Source organism: Dermacentor albipictus, chromosome 3 (genome assembly GCF_038994185.2).
Source record: "Dermacentor albipictus isolate Rhodes 1998 colony chromosome 3, USDA_Dalb.pri_finalv2, whole genome shotgun sequence".
NCBI classification, from domain to species: Eukaryota; Metazoa; Arthropoda; class Arachnida; order Ixodida; family Ixodidae; genus Dermacentor; species Dermacentor albipictus.
Window position 1 is genome coordinate 3,380,231 of NC_091823.1, and position 19,016 is coordinate 3,399,246.

Sequence of the window (19,016 nt, forward strand, 5' to 3'; positions counted from 1 at the left end):
CCGACTGACCCCCAAGGGGTCAGTAAATGGCAGATAGAAGAGGTGGATTGCCACTTCGACAGACGCACGAGGCCTCACACAACTGGTGAACGAATAGCCAGTGAAGCACAGTGGCTTGCACAGGAGTCCTCATGCTTAATGCGCTGCATGCTTAAGCAAGGAGTCCTCAACATAGTCTAAACGATCCACTAGCGATAAGCCGGTGCCTTCTATTGTGCCGCAGCAGCGGCATAGGAGAGCCAAAGCAACTACAGCCAACGTTCTTAGACATATCAGTTTCGCAGCTCCCTATGCGAGCCCACTGCCCGACGTGGCCGCAGTGGCTGTCACTGGAACTACCAGCGCGGAAGTCTCATCTTTCATCACACGCCGCGCGTCATTTGCTCCTGCTGCAATGTGTCATTTGCACCAACTGGCCTGTAGTGCTTAACCGTCGGTAAATGTGGTTTAGATACACAATCCGAGTTTTGTGACAAACCTGCTGCGCATAAGTAACAGCAACTTTAGTGTGTCAATATGTCTTGCAGTCGCGTCTCTCTTCATGCACGGTGCTTTGTCCACTATGATTGGCGCGACGCGTCGTTTGCCCCACCTCACCTGTACAGTTTGCTCGTTAGTGAATGTGGTTTAGCTGCCTGCTCAAATTTTATGCAAAGCATTACGAGAGCTCAACCCAGCTCCTCAGGCGCGGCGGTGTCGCCTTCAATACCACGTGACACCGTGACGTCACGACAGAGGAGAAACGGGGCTCCAACTCGCGGCGTCGCGGCGGTATATAAGCAGCTGCGCTTCTGCTAGACACTCACGAGGTGAGATGCCTCCTGGAGACAGAGCTGCTCGTTGGAATGAGAAGCGAAGGTTGCGGCGTGCTACAGAGACTGATTTTCTAGGTGGCTTTGGCTCAACTCTTGCAAGATAGGCTGGGTGGGAATCGAACCAGGGTCTCCGGAGTGTGAGACGGAGACGCTACCACTGAGCCACGAGTACGATGCTTCAAAGCGGTACAAAAGCACCTCTAGTGAATGCGGTGTTGCCTTAGAAACGAGCTGTTTCTCGGGTGTGCATCTCTTGCTCAGGCGCACATTTCGTTGCTGCGCCAAACGCTGCGTTGCTCGACGCTCACCGCGTCCAATGCGGGGCGCGTAGTCGCTGCGCCATAGCCCATTGTCTTACACTCCTTGGCGGGTCGACGGGAACGCTGTCGCGTTCCACTCTTGAAGGCGAAGCAGAGTAACGCATGAGTTGTTTCTTCATCTAGCCGAACCAAATATAGCCAAGCAACAGCAGTTCACCAGGCTAAACAGTGGTTCAACAACTAAAATAAAGGCTAGTATGCTTTGCATCCTAGGCTTAACCTTAGCTAAGCCACATCCATTTTTTTTTATGGTGGCAATGGCTAACACTCCCAGGGTTCTACTAGGACACATAAATACCCAAGAAAGTGGATGGGGAAACAGCGCCGCGGTAGCTCAAGTTGGTCACTTCGCGCTACAATTCAAGATCATATTAAATTGGGATGGCTTAGGGGTAAGGATCAATGGCGAATATTTCAGCAACCTTTGGTTCGCAGATGACATTGTCCTACTCAGCAGCACTGGGGACGAGTTACAACAAATGACTGAGGACCTTAACAGAGACAGTGTAAGAGTGAGGTTGAAGATCAATATGCAGAAAACAAAGATAACGATCAATGGCCGCGCAAGGGAACAAGAGTACAGGATCACCGGTCAGCCTCTAGACCATGCGAAGGAATATGTTTACCTAGGGCAATTACTCACACGGGACCCTGATAATGAGAAGGAAACTTACAGAAGAATAAAATTGGGTTGGAGCACATATGGCAGACATACTCAGATACTTACTGGAAGTTTGCCTAAAGAAGAACGGTGTACAATCAATGCATTCTACCGGTGCTAACATATAAGGCAGAAACTTCGGGGAGACTGACAAAGAAGCTTGAAAACAAGGAGCGCACAAAGAGCAATGGAAGAATGCTAGGTGTAATGTTAAGAGACAGAAAGAGCCGATATTCTAATCGGCTGTGCCGTTGGAGCTTGGCAGGTCATGTAATGCGTAGGTTAGATAACCAGTGGACCGTTACAGTTACAGAATGGAGTGGACCGTTACAGTTACAGAATGGGTGCCAAGAGAAGGGAAACGCAGTTGAGGACAGTAGAAGACTAGGTGGAGTGATGAAATTAAGAAATTCGCAGGCACAGTTGTAATCGGTTGGCATAGCACCGGGGTAACTGAAGATCAGAGGGATAGGCCTTCGTCCTGCAGTGGACTTGAAATATGTTGATGGACAGCAAAACTAGTTATGCTATCATTAGTCATACCAAGCAACACGACATTTCAAGCCACAAACAACAGTGGCTGGCATAAAAATTGGTGGACTGCTGCTCATACCAAGGCCAGCTCCAGAGTGATGACGCCCAGTGACCAAATGTCAGCTTTCGGACCCGACAGGGATGGCCTCTCTCGAGTCAAAACTTCAGGAGCAAGGTATTTCGGTGTCCTGAAGTACAAATGAATGCGATGATCACAAGGGGCAAGTGAAACATTTTATAACTACTCACCCCAGTGGAAAAGGTACAGTCCTGCCATTTTCAGTCATGTGACACAGTCCGTAGTTTGCAAGCTTGACTTGTTGCTGCAAGACAGAGGGTGTAGTACACAACCTACGCACACTTTCTGAAGACAATACCTTATCATCAAGCAGGATAGAGCACGGAGAGAGTGCACGGTGAACTATGCCTCTTCTATGTAGGTAGTCCAGGGCCTCCAGCACTTGCCTGCATATTCTGCTGATGCTGTGAACTCTGAAACATCATTACGAGTGCATTAATTGTCAATAATGACAATTGTCACTCCAATAGTGGCGTGAATCGCTGCACTTACGACAACTTGTTTGGAATTTCGTCTTGCAAGGAATTTCTAAAGTGCTCAATGACGACCACAAGTCTTTCTGGTGATTAAATAGAGAAATCACTATTGAAAACGAGATGTTTTTGAAGTGCACGATTATGTATAAGTGAAAATTGCAGGGATATATATATATATATATATATATATATATTTTTTTTTTTCAGCAGGAATATGCTATTACCATGTTTGCTCCGAAATGCATCAATATATGTGCAGAGGTTATTGTGGGTCAAACATTTGAGCAACTGAAAGAGGCCAAGAACTCTAATCGAGTTCGGCGTGAGCGGTAATCCGTTGTTGCCGCAGGTGTCCCTTGCATGGCAGGAGGCGAAAAACGTTCGGGCGCCGAGTGTTGTCTTTTTCAACGAGTGCATGTCTGGAAGAGACGTGCTACATTGGTGGACAAGTATTTACCCACTTTGCTCACTATAATTGTACAAAGGGGAATTAATGAAACGTATTCGTATTGAATAGGCGCACTCGGCACACAAGGCTGGTCCATACACCATGGGCATGAAACCGGCGAAACTCAAAAACGCATACGAAACGCCTCAGCAACCCGCTCTCCGCTGCGCTTCACGCCGACGCCGAACGCGCCGCTTGTGTAGACAGCGTCCTGCATATTTCGCTGCGTACGTTCGAAAGAAGGTTTCACGCTTATTGCTTCACTGTTCTTGCTTACATTTTGTAGAAAAATCTCATTTTGGAGTCTACGTCGCTTAGTATAACACTTAGCAGAGTTAATTGTCTTGTTTTTTTTCTTGTTTTTAAGAAAAAATGTGGAAATTTGCCCCGAGAACGAACTACAGGGGCGCTGCGAGCGCCGCTAGCATGACGTCAGGGCACGGACTCGCGCCTGTCGTCTGCTACAGTTCGGGCAGTCTCCGTATGGTCCATGGAATCCGGGTGCCTTTTGCAGTGTTTTCGTTTGGTCGCTCTCGTTCCCTCTACTTGTATATGTATGGCGGTCGTCTCAATAGTATTTTTGCGACGCCTTCGTTCGCTATAATTTATTCAAAGAGCTTATTTCTTAGACGACAATACCGTTCTCAATTGCAACGCTACAGTGCCAGCTGAAGGAGCGCAGACCAGCCCATTGCGGGCTTTTAATGCGCGAATCGACAACCGCAAAAACATAGCACATAAGAATCCAGCCATGAAACCATACATGCCGCGGTGCAACAAGTATGTCATAAATGCTAGCCATGGAATGGCGCTACTTTGGGAGATTGAGGGGTTTTAAGAAGAAGGCCACTGCAGCGCCGCCGCAAATTTCAATGTTTTTTGCTTCACTCTCGCCGCTTGTCGGGGTTTCCACTGGACCCACTCCCCCATACACTCTAATGACCATCTACTAACTCTATGCTAATGAGAGCATAGAGTTTCCTACAAAATGAAACTCTATGAATGAGAGTATCTGCGAGGCTCGTGTTGGCTGGTGTTGTAAGAGGCTTCGTCTCAAACGTGGATATGGCTACACAAATAACACGTTCTCAAAGTAAAATCTTCATAAAATGTTTCCATTCACGCATACTACCCCTTTACTCACCTACAATGCATGACCAAGCGAAGAAAAGCAAGAACAGACGACCAACTGTTTCAAAGCGAGCGCGAACCTTGTCGTCTGTTTTCCAACTTTAGCGGTCCACTGATACTTTTTACGTAACGGATAGTCGTACATGCAATAACAAGTTTTCATAGTTGAACAAAACATGTTTCCACGTAATAATAAGCTAACACAGCTTTTCACGTGCTGTTTTAGTAGAAAATGTGGGCTATGTAGGTACCCCACCGCGAAAATCGGCCCCATCGGCCCACGGGAACACGTGCCCAGGAGGCTATCTAAAAACGTTGACTATGCCTGAGCACTGTGGTAGCATTTTATTTCTCCGTGGTGGTACTGGGAATGCTTGTCAGCCAAAATATATTCGCCTTTTTATTTTCTTGCTATAATCAAAAGTCTTCGACGCCATAAATAATTTCAACAACTAGTTCCGGTTTCGTTTCCCTGGCTGCCCTTGCGTTTTATGTTTTGGTTTTGCGGCCAGCCACGGTGGCTTCGGAAGCCTTGGCTGGTTTGGTGCGGTGCCTTTGGCAGCAGCGCCGAAGGTGGTAGCGAGGGGCCAGTTTACCTTATTATAGTTCTTTTATCCGATGTACTACGTGAAAAATGCGTGCACGGACTTTGATGTATGCGACCTGCAGCCGCTGGAAGTATCTTCATAGTGGTCTTGGATGAGCGAAACATCAACGCCCCCAGTTTTGGGGTTCATGACAGCCTGACAAGCATGCACCGCTCACATGACGGGCACTAGGGAAACTCACGTGGTTTACTTTCGTTGCAGATAACCAGTGAAAAATTTGTGGGAAATTACAGAAATAAGCAATGAGAACGTTGGGAAAAAATCTCATCAAGGTAATGACGCGCGAAGAACGTGCACGATTCACTCCTGACATCCTTGCTGTTTTTCCTCTGTTTGGCAGGGAAGCTTCGTGGTGTGCATTGCTGCTGCGTTGACTCATTATTACGGCCACTTGGACACGGCAGGAGTGACACTAATGTATGTTGGTATGGTGTCGCTTGGTGTCATCTTAGGTTGCCGAAGTGCGCTTTGTACCGACGACCAGTATCCCGTTGTACTGAGAGAACATGACGGAAACCATTTGTTGAAGCAAGTGCTACAGGTGATTCGCACTACTAATTGTTTGTTTCAAAGCCCCTTAAAATTGATTTCGCTGCCTCCCCCCAATTTTGCAGGAAAAGATGAAGGAATACTGTCGTATGGACGGCTCGGAGAAGTCCAAGCACATCGTCTTTTCTCGCGCAGTCGACGCGAGGATAAATGAAATATTTGATCTTGTCTTCAGAGATTTTATACTGCCATGGTACAAGCACCTGGTTCCTGACCACCGGTGTTTCTGCATGCTTCTCAGGTGACGGTGTTTGGTCTCGGTGCATGTGTGCCCAAATGTGTTTATGCTTATAACACGCTGCATTTAATGACTCTGGCTTCTGAAAAATCTTTGGCATGGAACTTTCTCTGCTTGTTCAGCACCAAGCCCTTTACTGGATAATTTGCTTAAGACGTTTAAAAGAAGTAAGCTGTTCCACGAGGTAGAGTATCTTTGAAAGTGTTTTCTGACCAGTACTTCTGCAATGTTGTCCAGTGGCATGCAGAAATTCTCATTGCTCAAGTAACACTACATCTGAGCTATGTTGTTTTGAACAGAATATTGACATGTGTAAAATAGTTCACGATTTCGGTGAACAATTTTCGTGAGCCGATCTGTGTTACGATGTTACTGTACGGAACAAAATGCGCCTTTGTGTACTGAAAGTTTATAGAGTGTTATCGCTGATTCAATTTGTTTTCTGTTTTCACCGACGCGAATTGATGTAGTAGTAGTAAAAAGCGCCTTTATTATGTGGATAGCCTTGTACTTCCTGGAAGGCACGCAAGCACCAGCAATTACGCTGGAACCTTCGGTGAGTCATGTGTAAAAGCTTTCATGCTTGACCTTAGAAAATTGACAAGTGTGCTCGCCGCTAACATTGTGCTGAGTATTACTTGCCAGTTTTCATAAATATTTGTTAAAGATGAAGACGAAAGGAACACACATGACAGGATTGGTGCTATTTCCAACTGACGTTTATTTCAAATGATCTATGGACCGATTTCACCGAATGTACTTCAGACGTTCTGTGTCAGATACCCTTAGATTGTGGACGCGTTAATATAGGACAAACCGGCCAGTGCTTCAATGACAGGGCTAGACAGCACAATAATGACGTTAGAAAAGGATACGGTGGTCACTTGGCTGAACACTGCAAATAGCGCACATGCACACCCATGTTTGGTGACACAACTTCTTTTAGGAAAGAAAAAAAAAAGTGAAATAGTTTAAGCATATTTTATAATGAAAGCAGGTGACAAGCGCATCAGTTGCCCATCTTTGGTTTTCCAAGAAAAACAAGTGACGTTTCTTTTGAGGTATATGGGCACATTAACTGATTGACCATACAATCGTGTGTATGATGTGATTCACTTATACAATCTTTTGTGTGTATGATGATGTACCTGATGATAATGATGTACCTGATGTGCAGAGCATATATAGATGAATGTTTGAAATAAACGCCAGTTGGAAGTAGTGCCAGCCCTGTCGTATGTGTACCTATCGTTTTCATCTTTAGCGCATTTTTAATAAAACTGTCAAGACGAACCTATTTGCCCAAACCAACGTATTGTTGTTACTTGCTTTTGCTGGGCACAGGTTTACCCAATAAACAGTTAGGTTTGTGACTTGTGTTGTGCCACTGGGGAGTGGGGGTAGTAGTTTTTCATTGTCACTACAATGGGACATTTGGTGGAGGTGCTTCTGTGATAAATCACGGCGGCCGCATTTTGAAGGGGGTGAAATATGAAAACACCCGTGTTCTTAGATTTGGGTGCACGTTAAAGAACTCCTGGTGGTCGAAATTTCCGGAGTCCTCCACTACGGCGTGCCTCATAATCAGAAAGTGGTTTTGGCACGTAAAACCCCATAATTTAATTTTTTCTGTGTTAATGTACCGTATGTCCCTGAAAACCCACAAACTATGCCCTAACAGCGAAGACAATGCCACCTCCGAACCATCGAGCTAACCACAGACTACCAAGCTGTCCCCAGAGCATGGACTTCTACCAAGGCCTAGTCAGTAGCCATGATGACGGATGTAGCATCCCCTGCAGCAATCATAACGAAACAGTGCTGGGAGCCACCTTACTTCAGTAGAGCTTCCTCAAACAACCTGTAAAGCTGGCTCGAGACTTTAGGGAGGGTCAGGGCCTTCATCAACTAGACCTGTCAGGAAAAGCTGCACCATGTATGCTTTTTCTTGGGAGACGCTGTGAGGACTTGGTTTAAGAACTGGGAGTCCATACTTATAACTAGACCTGTCAGGAAAAGCTGCACCATGTATGCTTTTTCTTGGGAGACACTGTGAGGACTTGGTTTAAGAACTGGGAGTCCATACTTATGATGTGGGACCAGTTCTGCAGCAACCTTCTTAAGACGTTCACAAGCATCTGAAGAGAAAGGACTGAAGTTCTACTGAAAACCCGAGTGCAGTTACCTATCGAGAATGTTGCCATCTTTACAGAAGAGACGACCCATCTTTTCTGCCGCGCTGACCCGGAAATGTTCGAGGAGAAGAACGTTCACCTCCTCATGCGTGGTGTGAAGCAAATACTTTTCGCTGGAACGATATGGAACCCGCTGAAGATGGTCAAAAATTTCCTTTCATTGGCCATCAACAAAACACTTGAAATGCAGAACAAGCAATGCAACCACTGCATGCTCACGAAAAATGCGCCGAAGTTCGATCACTGGGCACTGACGACCTATGCAAGACCATTCGAGAGGTTGTGCGGGAGGAGCTTCACAAATTGCTCCCTTCATTGCAGCCTCAAGTGGCTTCGATTGCTGACATTGTAACAAATAGATCCAGCAGTCGCTAGGAGTCCCTGAATCACTGCAGCCTTGCTCAGCAGTAATGAGCTATGCTGCTACTGCCTACTGTCATATCCCCCTTCCGCACCCATGTCAGGCCCCACTGCAGTTTCATCACCAACTGCCGCAGCCCGCCTGTCTGCCTGCGAAACGCCCTGATGAAAACAAACGTATGGTGTGCCCCCAACCACCGCCCACTGTGATATCATTGCAAAGAAGCGAGCCACGTTTACTGCTGATGCCCATACCGCGAGATGGGCTTACAAAGCCTACTGTGATATCATTGCAAAGAAGCGGGCCACGTTGACTGCCGATGCCCATACCGCAAGATGAGCTTACAAATCCTACGAGGAACCATGTAAGATTGCCGACTACATTGCAGCCACTGTGTGGAAACATTGACAGCCTTCCTGTTCATCGTTGCCTAGATGATGTCACTGCAGTGCCAACCATACATTGGCCCGTCCTGCAGCCGGTCTATCAGCCCTTATCCAGAAAACTGAAAGCAGCAGCTGATGGAGGTGCTGTCGCTGTTAGTCGAAGTGCCAAAGATTCTTTGCCACTGACACTTCAACTTCCATCTCAGCGACATAGCGACAACACGACACCACCCAAATGAAGCCTTGAAACCAAAAAAATGCCACCTGATGCACATTTGACGACTCACCTTGGACTTGACGCCACGCCCTAGCTTTGATGCAAGACTACGAACCGCCAACCTCGATGTGCTTTTCCATGGCCACAATGTCGCTGCTCTAGTGGACACAGGAGCCGACTACTCTGTCATCAGGTAACCTTTTACTGCCAAATTGAAGTAAGTTAGGACTGTGCGGGGCAGCCCTCACAACCAGACAGCTGGAGGTCATCTAATAATGCCAACTGGAACCTGCGTAATCACGCTGAAGGTTCATTATTGGACTTGCTCCGTGACATTTGTTATTCTGCAGCATTGCTCACAGGACGTAATGAAGAAAGGGTGGAGGCATCATTGGGAGCTTTCAAGGTTGCTCCCTTTGCGCCAGGCTCAGAGTGGTATCGATATGGCGACAGGACTCGCCATTCTGCATACCTGGGAGCGCTAGCTTTCGGACGCCGAGAGACACGCAGACGCGACAAACGAATGATACGTGGCCCAGGGCTTCCCGATAGGCACTGAAAACTTTTCCCTTTTTATTTTTACACGCAAGTGTTAAGTGCTGTTCAATTTCAGTGAAAATATATTGTGTACCTAGGCGCGTTCAAGACTGCGTGCGTGCATAACATTCGGGGAAAAAGATGTCAATCGAAGAGAAGAGACAATCAACAACAAAGAGACAAAGAAGAGACAATCGGCAAAACCCGCAAAGGGTGGACAAATCAGCGGATCTGTACTTTAGTCAACCTAGGGAACAGGCAGGCTTCAGGAAGGGATTCTCTACGATGGATAACATCCATATCATTAATCAGGTTACTGAGAAATCCGCAGAGTACAATAATACGATAAGCCTCTCTATATGGCTTTCATAGATTATGAAAATGCATTTGATTCAGTAGAGATACCAGCAGTCATAGAGGCATTGTGTAATCAAGGAGTACAGACCGCTTACATAAATACCTCGGAAAATATCTACAGAGATTCCACAGTCACCTTAATTCTACTCACTAAAAGTAGGAAGATGCCTATAAAGGAATCGGACAAGGAGACATAATCTCTCCAATGATATTCACTGCGTGCTTGGAACAAATATTCAAGCTATTGAACTGGGAAGCTTTAGGAGTAAGGATCGACGGCGAATACCTTGGCAACCTTCGGTTTGCCAATGACGCTGTTCTATTCAGCAACACTGCGGACGAGTTACAACAAATGATTGAGGACCTTAACAGAGAGAGTGTAAGAGTGGGGCTGAAGATTAAGATGCAGAAGAACAAAGATTATGATAAATAACCAGGCAAGGGAACAAGAGTTCAAGATCGCAAGTCAGCTGCCAAAGTCTGTGAAGGAGTACATTTACTTAGGTCAACTAATCACAGGGAACCTTGACCATGAAAAGGAAATTCAAAGAATAAAAATGGGTTGGATCGCATATGGCAGACATCGTGAACTCCTGAGCGGGAGCTTACTGTTATCATGGAAAAGGAAAATGTACAATCAGTGCATTTTACCGGTGCTGACATATGGGGCAGAGACTTGAATATTGGCAAAGAAGCTTGAGAACATGTTAAGGACTGCACAAAGAGCGTTGGAACGAAGAATGCTAGGCATAACTATAAGATACGGAAAGAGAATGGTTTAGATCAGAGAGCAAACGGGTATAGACGACATTCTAATTGACATGAGAAAAGAATGGCGCTGGGCAGGTCCTGTAATTCGTAGAGTAGATAACGGTTGAACCATTAGGGTGACAGAAAGGGTACCAAGAGAAGGGAAGCGCAGTAGAGGAAGACTAGGTGGTGCGACCAAATTAGGAAATTTTTAGGTGCTAGTTGGAATCGGCTGGCGCAGGACAGGGTAATTGGAGATCGCGGGGAGAGGCCTTCATCCTGCAGTGGACATAAAATAGGATGATGATGATGATGATGATGATGATGTACTTTCTGGGCCAACACGATGCAGTCATCGACCTAAAGTCAAAGTCGATAATGCTGTCCACAGAGCAGGCAATACTGCTGCATAGGACATTCAGTTGCCATGCCTATAGTCTACTTGAAGATCAAGTCAGTACACCGCACCTTCACCAGATGTTACATAGTGACGAAGAACTACAATGACACATTGCAAGTCGCAAAACTAAGTCCTCGTAGGGCGAACCTGCACCCAGCAAAAGCAAGTAACACTCAACACAATGATAGCAGTACCTACACAACATTCTGAGAACTGTATCTTTTTATAACCCACAAACTACTATATCATTATTTGCTGCTTTATAAATCTGCCTTAGAATTTTCTGCAGACAAAAAAAAGGGGTCATGTACGCATCCGTATCTTAAAGCTTATTGCATACAAGGCTTCGTGTGTTGTGCGAATGAAATAGGGAGCTAGCTGGAGTGTCCGTGAAGTTTGTGCTGCAAAATTGGCTTCTTACATCAAAATATCTTTATGTTCATCGTCTTAGAGGGGAAATCTGGCGTGTTTTACGGAACCTGAAGGATCGGTGCCACAGAATTGACGACGTCAAGCTGATGACTGACCATATGGTTCGGAAGGTTCAGAAGCACTTCCATGCTGCCCGAATAGCCACTGGAGGGTAAGGCTTCTGCCAGTTTAATTAGTTATATCGCAGAAATATTTGAAATGATCACAGGTATCCTTTTTGGATATGCTTAACTGCCAACTCTCCCTAATTTACTGTAAAGTTTACGAATTTGAGTTTTGTTAACATTTTATGAAATTTGCATCATGTTTTATAAAAAATGTCTTCAGTTTGTGAAAACATCTTAAAGGTGTCAAAGGATAAGGCAGCGCCAGATAAGAAAATTTATACAAGAATACAAATTTATACCTCTTCCTCCCCCTCTCTGTGAATTTTTATGCATTTTAATGTTTACAGATTGGCAAGTGTGTATATGGATACATACAAGTTTTGATGAACGCAGCATAATTGTAAGCTGTACTAGATTGCCATGTGGCATGTAATAACTTTTTGAAGAAAGAATACTTTATATTTAAAAAAAATCAATTCACAAGACGAAACTGTCTCCACATGGACATGAATGCAATACTTTCCTTCTCATCTGCAACCACTCCATTTTGTCCATCTCCAAATTTCTTGCTTGTCAAAGACTTACTATGTTGTAAACTTTGACGGCTGCTTTCTTACAGTGAGAATTGAATACTTGAGTTGAAATTTGTTGTTTGACTTGGTCCTTGTTAGAACTATTACATTCTTGATTGCAACATGTTTTAAAAGTTCTAACTTGTGATAAAAAAACTCAGCATTGGGAAATATTGTAGTCAACTGAAGTAGCATTACAAACTGAACTTGCATTACCCGCCATGGTTGCTCAGTGGCTATGGTGTTGGTCTGCTGAGCACGAGGTCGCAGGATCGAATCCCGGCCACGGTGGCCGCATTTCGATGGGGGCGAAATGCGGAAACACCCGTGTAAGTAGATTTAGGTGCACGCTAAAAAAACCCAGGTGGTCGAAATTCCCGGAGTCCTCCATTACGGCATGCCTCTTAATCAGAAAGTGGATTTGGCACATATTTTTAATAATCACTGCATAATTTTTTTGGACGTGCATTACGAACTGAACTGAGCTTTTAGAAAGAAAAATACCCAGGCAACTTATTCTTAGACAGGTAACAGCATGTCTTGCTGCCTTATTTTATCACTTCCTAATGCTGTTAATGGTCGTCAATAGGGAATTTCAGTGAACTTGTTTAATTTGCTGCTCAATTTCAATGTCTTGCTCAGCAACTGTGCTACAACTTTTTTTTCTATTATTGCAATTCCTGAAGAAACGCATCCTGTTTGAACAAACATTTGTGTTCTTGTTGTAAATGGAATTTTGGTTTTGGGGGAAACAGAGGGTCAAGACTTCTGGCCAATTCAGACATTAGGGTATAACAGATTGTATAACTCTCGGTTTGTAGGATTGAACCTTATTCTGAAAAGTTTGTACCTTTATGATATAAATATCTGGCAGCATAGTAATAGTTTTACTCATCATGTGTAATGATTGTGACTCAAGGGACCCTGAAACGATTTCGATGATCTTGTACAAATGTACCAAGTCGCTAGGACAGGACCTTCTGGTCATTAAGTGACACATTTAAGTGCTTCGTGTAAGGCGTCTAATTTATATAAGGTTTTCAAAGTGAGCATTGCTATCAATCGCAGTGGTGCCACTTCCCTGAGTTTTCAGCCACCTCATTACCATCTATGTAGCGGGCATGCATTATGTCAGTCGGGCATGCTACCCAATTGGCTACCAATGCTGCGTCATCGATAATTTTTCAAACTTTATGGTGACCAAATGTTCGTAATAGTTGGAATGTTGGTTAACATGTTTCTATAAAAATATGTAACAGAAAGAGAATACATGACAATTTATCACTACTTTCAAGCACTTCCAGCATTCAGCAAGTGTCGTCTGTTTGTGCTCAACTAGCTCTATGCTGACGCGAGCTGCACGGTCAGTGTTGGTCTTGAGGTTTTTTTTCGCAAGGACCATGAATCGCCCTTGTTGTGTTGTGGGCTGCAAATTAAGCGATTGGCAACATATCATACTGCGATATTGTCCCTTCGCAAGGCATCAGGCGAGTGGAGTGGCTGCAGTGCTTCGGGCTGTCGGTATCGAGTCGGCACCAGGATCTACGTGTTTATGGCTGTCACTTCCCACCAGAGGATTACTACCACAATAAAGAGTTTTAACGTGTCCAGTATTGCGGTAAATGTAGGTGGTCTGGGCATCTTGCCGGATGGGCCGAGGTGCAAACGTGAGTAGTCTGCAAGGTGCAGCCACCTGGTGGCACAGAACTCAACCAGACAAACCCAGAGCTAATATAGCAATAACCAGGTGTATTCTACTTTGCTGCTGATGTACCTTTTCAACAACAGCGCAATTTCGAACCATAGATGTATTTACTGAGGGTGAAGGGGAGACTTGCCCCAACTCCTCCCACTGCCTGCACTGACAAAAGTGGGGGAGAGGGCAAAGTGTACCATTTGGCCTGCTCCACCCCACTTTTGAAAGTGGGCGCTTTCAGCTGCACACAAGAAAATCCAGCAAAGCTACAGCTGAACCAAAATTTTCTTTTAATAAGGTGGCCACATAAGTAATGCTTTTTATTATTGTGATAGCAATTGTATGGACACGAGTGCATTTTTGCCATCGCCGTGATGTTTCGTATAAAGGTATAAAGGTATTCGTATAAAGTATAACGGGTGATAACACTGTCACCGCTGTTATGGTTGGGGTCGGGCTTGAAATACGTTGTAGCTGGCCCATGCCGTCGTCCAACTTATTCACGCTGAGGACGTTGTTGAAACCTCTGAGGGACTTGTTCTCATCGAGGACAAGGAATATGGGATTTATTTACAGTATCTACATGAGAATGTTACAGTTCGTCAGTCTAACATGACTAAAAGAGGAATGCACACTGAGGAGCCACCAACGGCTCCTTAAATACACTCTGTAATCCCTAGATCCCTAGGTGAGGGAAAATGGCCGTTCGACCAAACGGAGCATTCAAAGTCATCGTTGCCAACCGGCCTTTGAGGGGGAGGGTTTACACACTCACTTCTGCACAGGTTTCACTGACCACACCAAGGTGAGAGGGTTTTCGCAGACATGGGTCTTGCCCCGAGCAGGCGCGTCTTCATCCCAGTGTTGACTCCGCAGATAATGGCTGCCGCGTCTGTCCATGACTTCTAAGCCTCGTGAGACGGCCGCAAGACATATTCTCCCAGCTGTTCGACTGCTTCAAACAAGCCGTTACGGCCACGGTGAATCCACTAACAATACTTGGCCTACCGACTCTGTTTAGTTATAGTGGCACTGAGAGGGTGTTGATGCAGCTCATCGTCGTCCCTACAAAACGAGTCGCCGCAGCAGGTGGGGAAGGGATCCAAGGTCGCATCTGGGAAGCTCACCACCTCCGCAGCTGCAGCTGGCTTGGAAAATTTTGTAGGTTGGTACCCTTGCAGGCCATTCGTAACACCGCACGTCGTATGCTGTATGTGCGACTGAAAGCATGTGAAGGAAGTCAACGATTGTGGCTCAATGTGAACTGCGCGAAGGAAAAAAAGCTAAGAGGAAAGGTGCCGTCTTCCGTTGCGCTAAAGGCTGTGTGGGGATGAGAGGGAGCGGGGGTGGCGCGTTGTGCTCCAGCTCTAACTGCACATTTCGGAACCGGGTGCAAGGGGAACTGATGATCCTGGCTCAATCTTGATTGCCATATATGGAGGAAAGCGGGGATGTAGTGTGGGAGGGAGGGGGGGGGGCGCAGTTTCGGCTCTGCCAAAAAGTGCATACTTTGCATGGCCATGCCCAGTCGCACGCGCCGTGTCTTCAAAGTGATCTGCAGACAACCCATACCTTTGTGCGCGCTGTGTTCTCATCACTCTTGCATTGAAGTGATAGACCACACGAAGATCACTTCGCTTGCTGCTGCTGCCACACTTGCTCACACCATCGTTTTGACAGAGTGTCCGTGCTCATCAATTACCGTGGCTCAATTGGTAGAGCATCACACACGAAATGTGAATGTTGTGGGATCGTTCCCCATCTGCAGCAAGTTGTTTTTTCATCCCCTTTCATTTCCATCAATTTATCGTTTCATTATTTCATTAATAAGCACAAGTAATTTCTCCTATGTTGTCCTTGGTGTCAGTGTTTGTTGGCTTCTTATGATATATCCCGGAACAAGTTATATAATTAGCCACTAAGAAAACTCTAACTATATGCCGTGTTTCATTTACTTTCTATAATTGCGGAGTTCACAGTTCTAAATATTGTGGAATTCCCATCTGCTGTCAATACATAGACCCAGGAGGGAAATGGACAGCCCCATGTTTGTCCGCTAGAATAAAACTCTAGTCCTTCAAAGTTTGATTCAGTTAATTAACTAGGAAGTATGATCATTTTCAAGTTACAAAGAAACATGTTTTGTTTCATGCACCCCTTTTGACTGCACCCTGGTCAACGCATATTGTCACTCTCATCGTGGCTCGGTTTAATGGCCTGCTGCGTCTAAACAGTGCTCCATCGCACCTGCGTCAACACCTGCACCTTTAAAAGCCTTTCAGCGGTAACTCTGTGTATGTGTGACGTAGTGCATGACCTAGTGTGTGCCTGATCTTTGTATTTCCCATAAATGACATATACATAATTTTGTGAATACTTGCATACCAACAAAACTCTATACCAATTTAATATATACCACCATAGCAGCTTTGCTGGTCAGTTACCTTCACAGGGTGGAATGGGTCCTCACTTTTTTCCCGGTATCCTTGGTAGATAATGCGGGGAACATGAAGAGCGATAAATGTTTATTCTGTGTAGGTTCATTATAGCCTTTGTAGAAAGATACTCATTCAAGTGTTCTAGGCTGCCATACTGCCACTAATCGAAATGTTTCCGATTTTTAAAACTGTACTAGATACGAACTTGAAATTATGTGAAAAGTATGGATAATTTTAAGTGCAATGCGTTGCAAAACCTTTATGTTTCTGCTTTAAATCCAGATACTGCAGATAATTACTAAATCCTTCCATGTGGTTTCATGCATCATGCAAGATTCATAGTTTGTTTCTCTGGTGCCTTCAGTGAGCTAAGCAAGATATGTTGTTTATATCTTGGGAGAACTAGGGGCATGGTATGGGTAATGTGTAGGTGATGATTCAAATGGATGGGTCAAATGCACCTTTTTCAGTAGATTACGTATGGAAGTGGCCCATAGCGTTGTTAGTGTGTTTTTAGAGCGGTTTAAATTAAAGCTTAGGCTGCTGCGTTGGCATGATTACAACTACAACTGAGGTCGAGTTTTGGAAACATAAGGGCAACAATATGCCAAGTTTACATGCATTGTTAAATGTGTGTTGATCAAATACAGCTTTAAAAAATCATAAGCAAGCATTCGAAACTATCTCGCTGCTGTTCTTAGCTAGGTGTCCCAATGTCCCAAAAGAACTGTTTCAGAAATGTTATACTTTGAAGGAATTGGCAACATTTAAAATGCAATGTGTCGTGAAGTTCTAACGTTTCTGGCTTACTTAGAGGGGTTACAAATAATTATTGAACCCTCTCTTTTTTATTTTTACTTTTTCATGCATCATATATTAAGTTCGCCAAGTGTCCCCACTGAACTAAACGAGGCAGCTTCTTTACACTTGGTGATTCTAAGGACTAGGTAAAGTTTAAAATACAAGGGTAATTCGGGCTTTCACAATAAATTACATATGCAAGCAAACTAGAGTGTTGTGAGCCTGTCTAACGAGCGAGGTAGAATTCACTGCCGTAGCAGTACAGTAAATGCTGGCAAGACTAAATTCAGCTAAAGTTAAATGCGGTTTGATCAAATACAGCTTTTGTAAAACATTTCTTACTACAATGTTGGAGGGTGTATTATGGCTGCTATCAGCTATGCTTCCCGATGTCCCACCATAGCTGTAGTTTACAACAGGTTTATATTTTGTGGAAAGAGGAGGGAGGTCGTTTAAGTCCAATGTGTGCCAAAATTTTTTACATTTCTGGTCCAGTTAGAAGCTTTGCAAATAATTACTGAGCCATCGTCATTTTCCTCCTATACTCATGCATCATAAGCAGTTCCTAGTTGGTTTCAGTGGTGTCATTCGGGAACTAAACAGGGGTCTTTGTTTATATTTGGCCAAAATAAAGGGTGTGTTATGGGCAGTATGTAGGCAAACTTAAAAGTCGGGACTAATTATGACACTTGCAATGAAATACGCATGCAAGCTCTCCGGAGCTTTATGAATGTGTTTTATTAACAAAGAATTCATCCGCTGCCCTGGGAGAACTGTGAACCCAGCCAATATCAAACCTAGTGATAATTGGGTGCGTGGGTAGTGATAATGGCCTGCAAGGCCATTATCACTACCCGCGCACCACCCGCAGAGGCAGGGTGAAATCACCACCCGCAGAGGCAGGGTGAAATTTCCGGTCCCTTGCAGGACCGGAAATTTTCACCCTGCCTCTCACCAGCCATCTTGCGACCTTTACCTTGCCTTACCCAGCCATTTAAGCGCACGGCATCTATTTGTATGGGCCCCTTCCCCTGACATTGGCTGGGAAACGCTGGGCCATTGTGGCAGTCGACCACCTCATGTGATACGCTGAAACTGCCACCCTCCCGGCTGCTACAGCGCGCAATGTTGTCTTCCTGCTACGTCGATTCATCCTGCATCATGGGCCACCTCAGGAACTGCTTTGTGACCGCGGGCATGTCTTCCTGTCCAAAGTAGTTGAAGCCATTCTTAAAGTGTGCCACGTTGTTCATTGTACAACTACGGCACACCATCCTCAAACCAATGGCCTTGCGGAATGCTTCAACCGTACGCTCATCAACATGCTTGCCATGTATGTCGCCTCCAACCACACAAATTGGGACGTCGTTCTGCCCTTTGTGACCTACGCATGCAACACCGCTACTCAGAGCACCACCCGCTTTTCATCCTTTTTCTTACTGTACGATTTGCACCCGTTGCACACCATCGACACATTTCTACCATACCGGCTGGATACATCTGAATGTGTGCCCATTTCTGCCACGGCAACACATGCTGAAGAGTGCCACAATCTCCCTCATGCCTTTACCTCCAATGACCAAGAGTGCCAGAAGAGCTGTCGCGGTGACCACTTCTGTGCCCACCTCCCTTCCTGGAGCACTTGTGTGGCTCTCGGTTCCTTCCGCTGCACCTGGTGTCACCAAAACTACTACCCAAGTATGAAGGGCAATACCGTGTTGTTGAATGCGTATCTCCCATCAATTACGTGATCGAACCCGTTGAACCGTCTTCGGAAATGTGCCGTCGGGGATGAGACATTGTCAGCGTCGAGCGCCTCAATCTGTATTATGATCCACTCATAGTTAGGAGCTGTTAGGTCATTGGATGGCTCCCTTTTCTTTCCCAGGGGTAATTGTAGTGAAGAAG

General features: G+C 45.2%; 2 protein-coding genes across 6 annotated transcripts in view; one reads left to right on the plus strand and one right to left on the minus strand.

The window, feature by feature from the left end:
- LOC139057167 (TBC domain-containing protein kinase-like protein) overlaps positions 1-3,566 on the minus strand; it is a 54,652-nt gene extending 51,086 nt beyond the window's left edge. For all 5 annotated transcript variants that reach the window (XM_070534953.1, XM_070534954.1, XM_070534952.1 and 2 more), the window contains exons 1-6: positions 3,409-3,566; positions 3,110-3,304; positions 2,902-2,968; positions 2,708-2,822; positions 2,580-2,653; positions 2,410-2,518 (exon numbers count right to left, since the gene is read on the minus strand). In XM_070534953.1, the coding sequence (XP_070391054.1) occupies positions 2,410-2,518; positions 2,580-2,653; positions 2,708-2,822; positions 2,902-2,968; positions 3,110-3,304; positions 3,409-3,430 (582 nt within the window). In that variant the 5' untranslated portion in view covers positions 3,431-3,566. The remainder of the gene's footprint in view (positions 1-2,409; positions 2,519-2,579; positions 2,654-2,707; positions 2,823-2,901; positions 2,969-3,109; positions 3,305-3,408) is intronic.
- A 1,399-nt stretch (positions 3,567-4,965) lies between these two features.
- The window catches only part of LOC139057169 (sorting nexin-25-like), an 82,432-nt gene continuing 68,381 nt past the window's right edge, over positions 4,966-19,016 (plus strand). The window contains exons 1-4 of the mRNA XM_070534960.1: positions 4,966-5,344; positions 5,413-5,613; positions 5,687-5,862; positions 11,514-11,645. Of these exons, the coding sequence (XP_070391061.1) occupies positions 5,315-5,344; positions 5,413-5,613; positions 5,687-5,862; positions 11,514-11,645 (539 nt within the window). The 5' untranslated portion in view covers positions 4,966-5,314. The remainder of the gene's footprint in view (positions 5,345-5,412; positions 5,614-5,686; positions 5,863-11,513; positions 11,646-19,016) is intronic.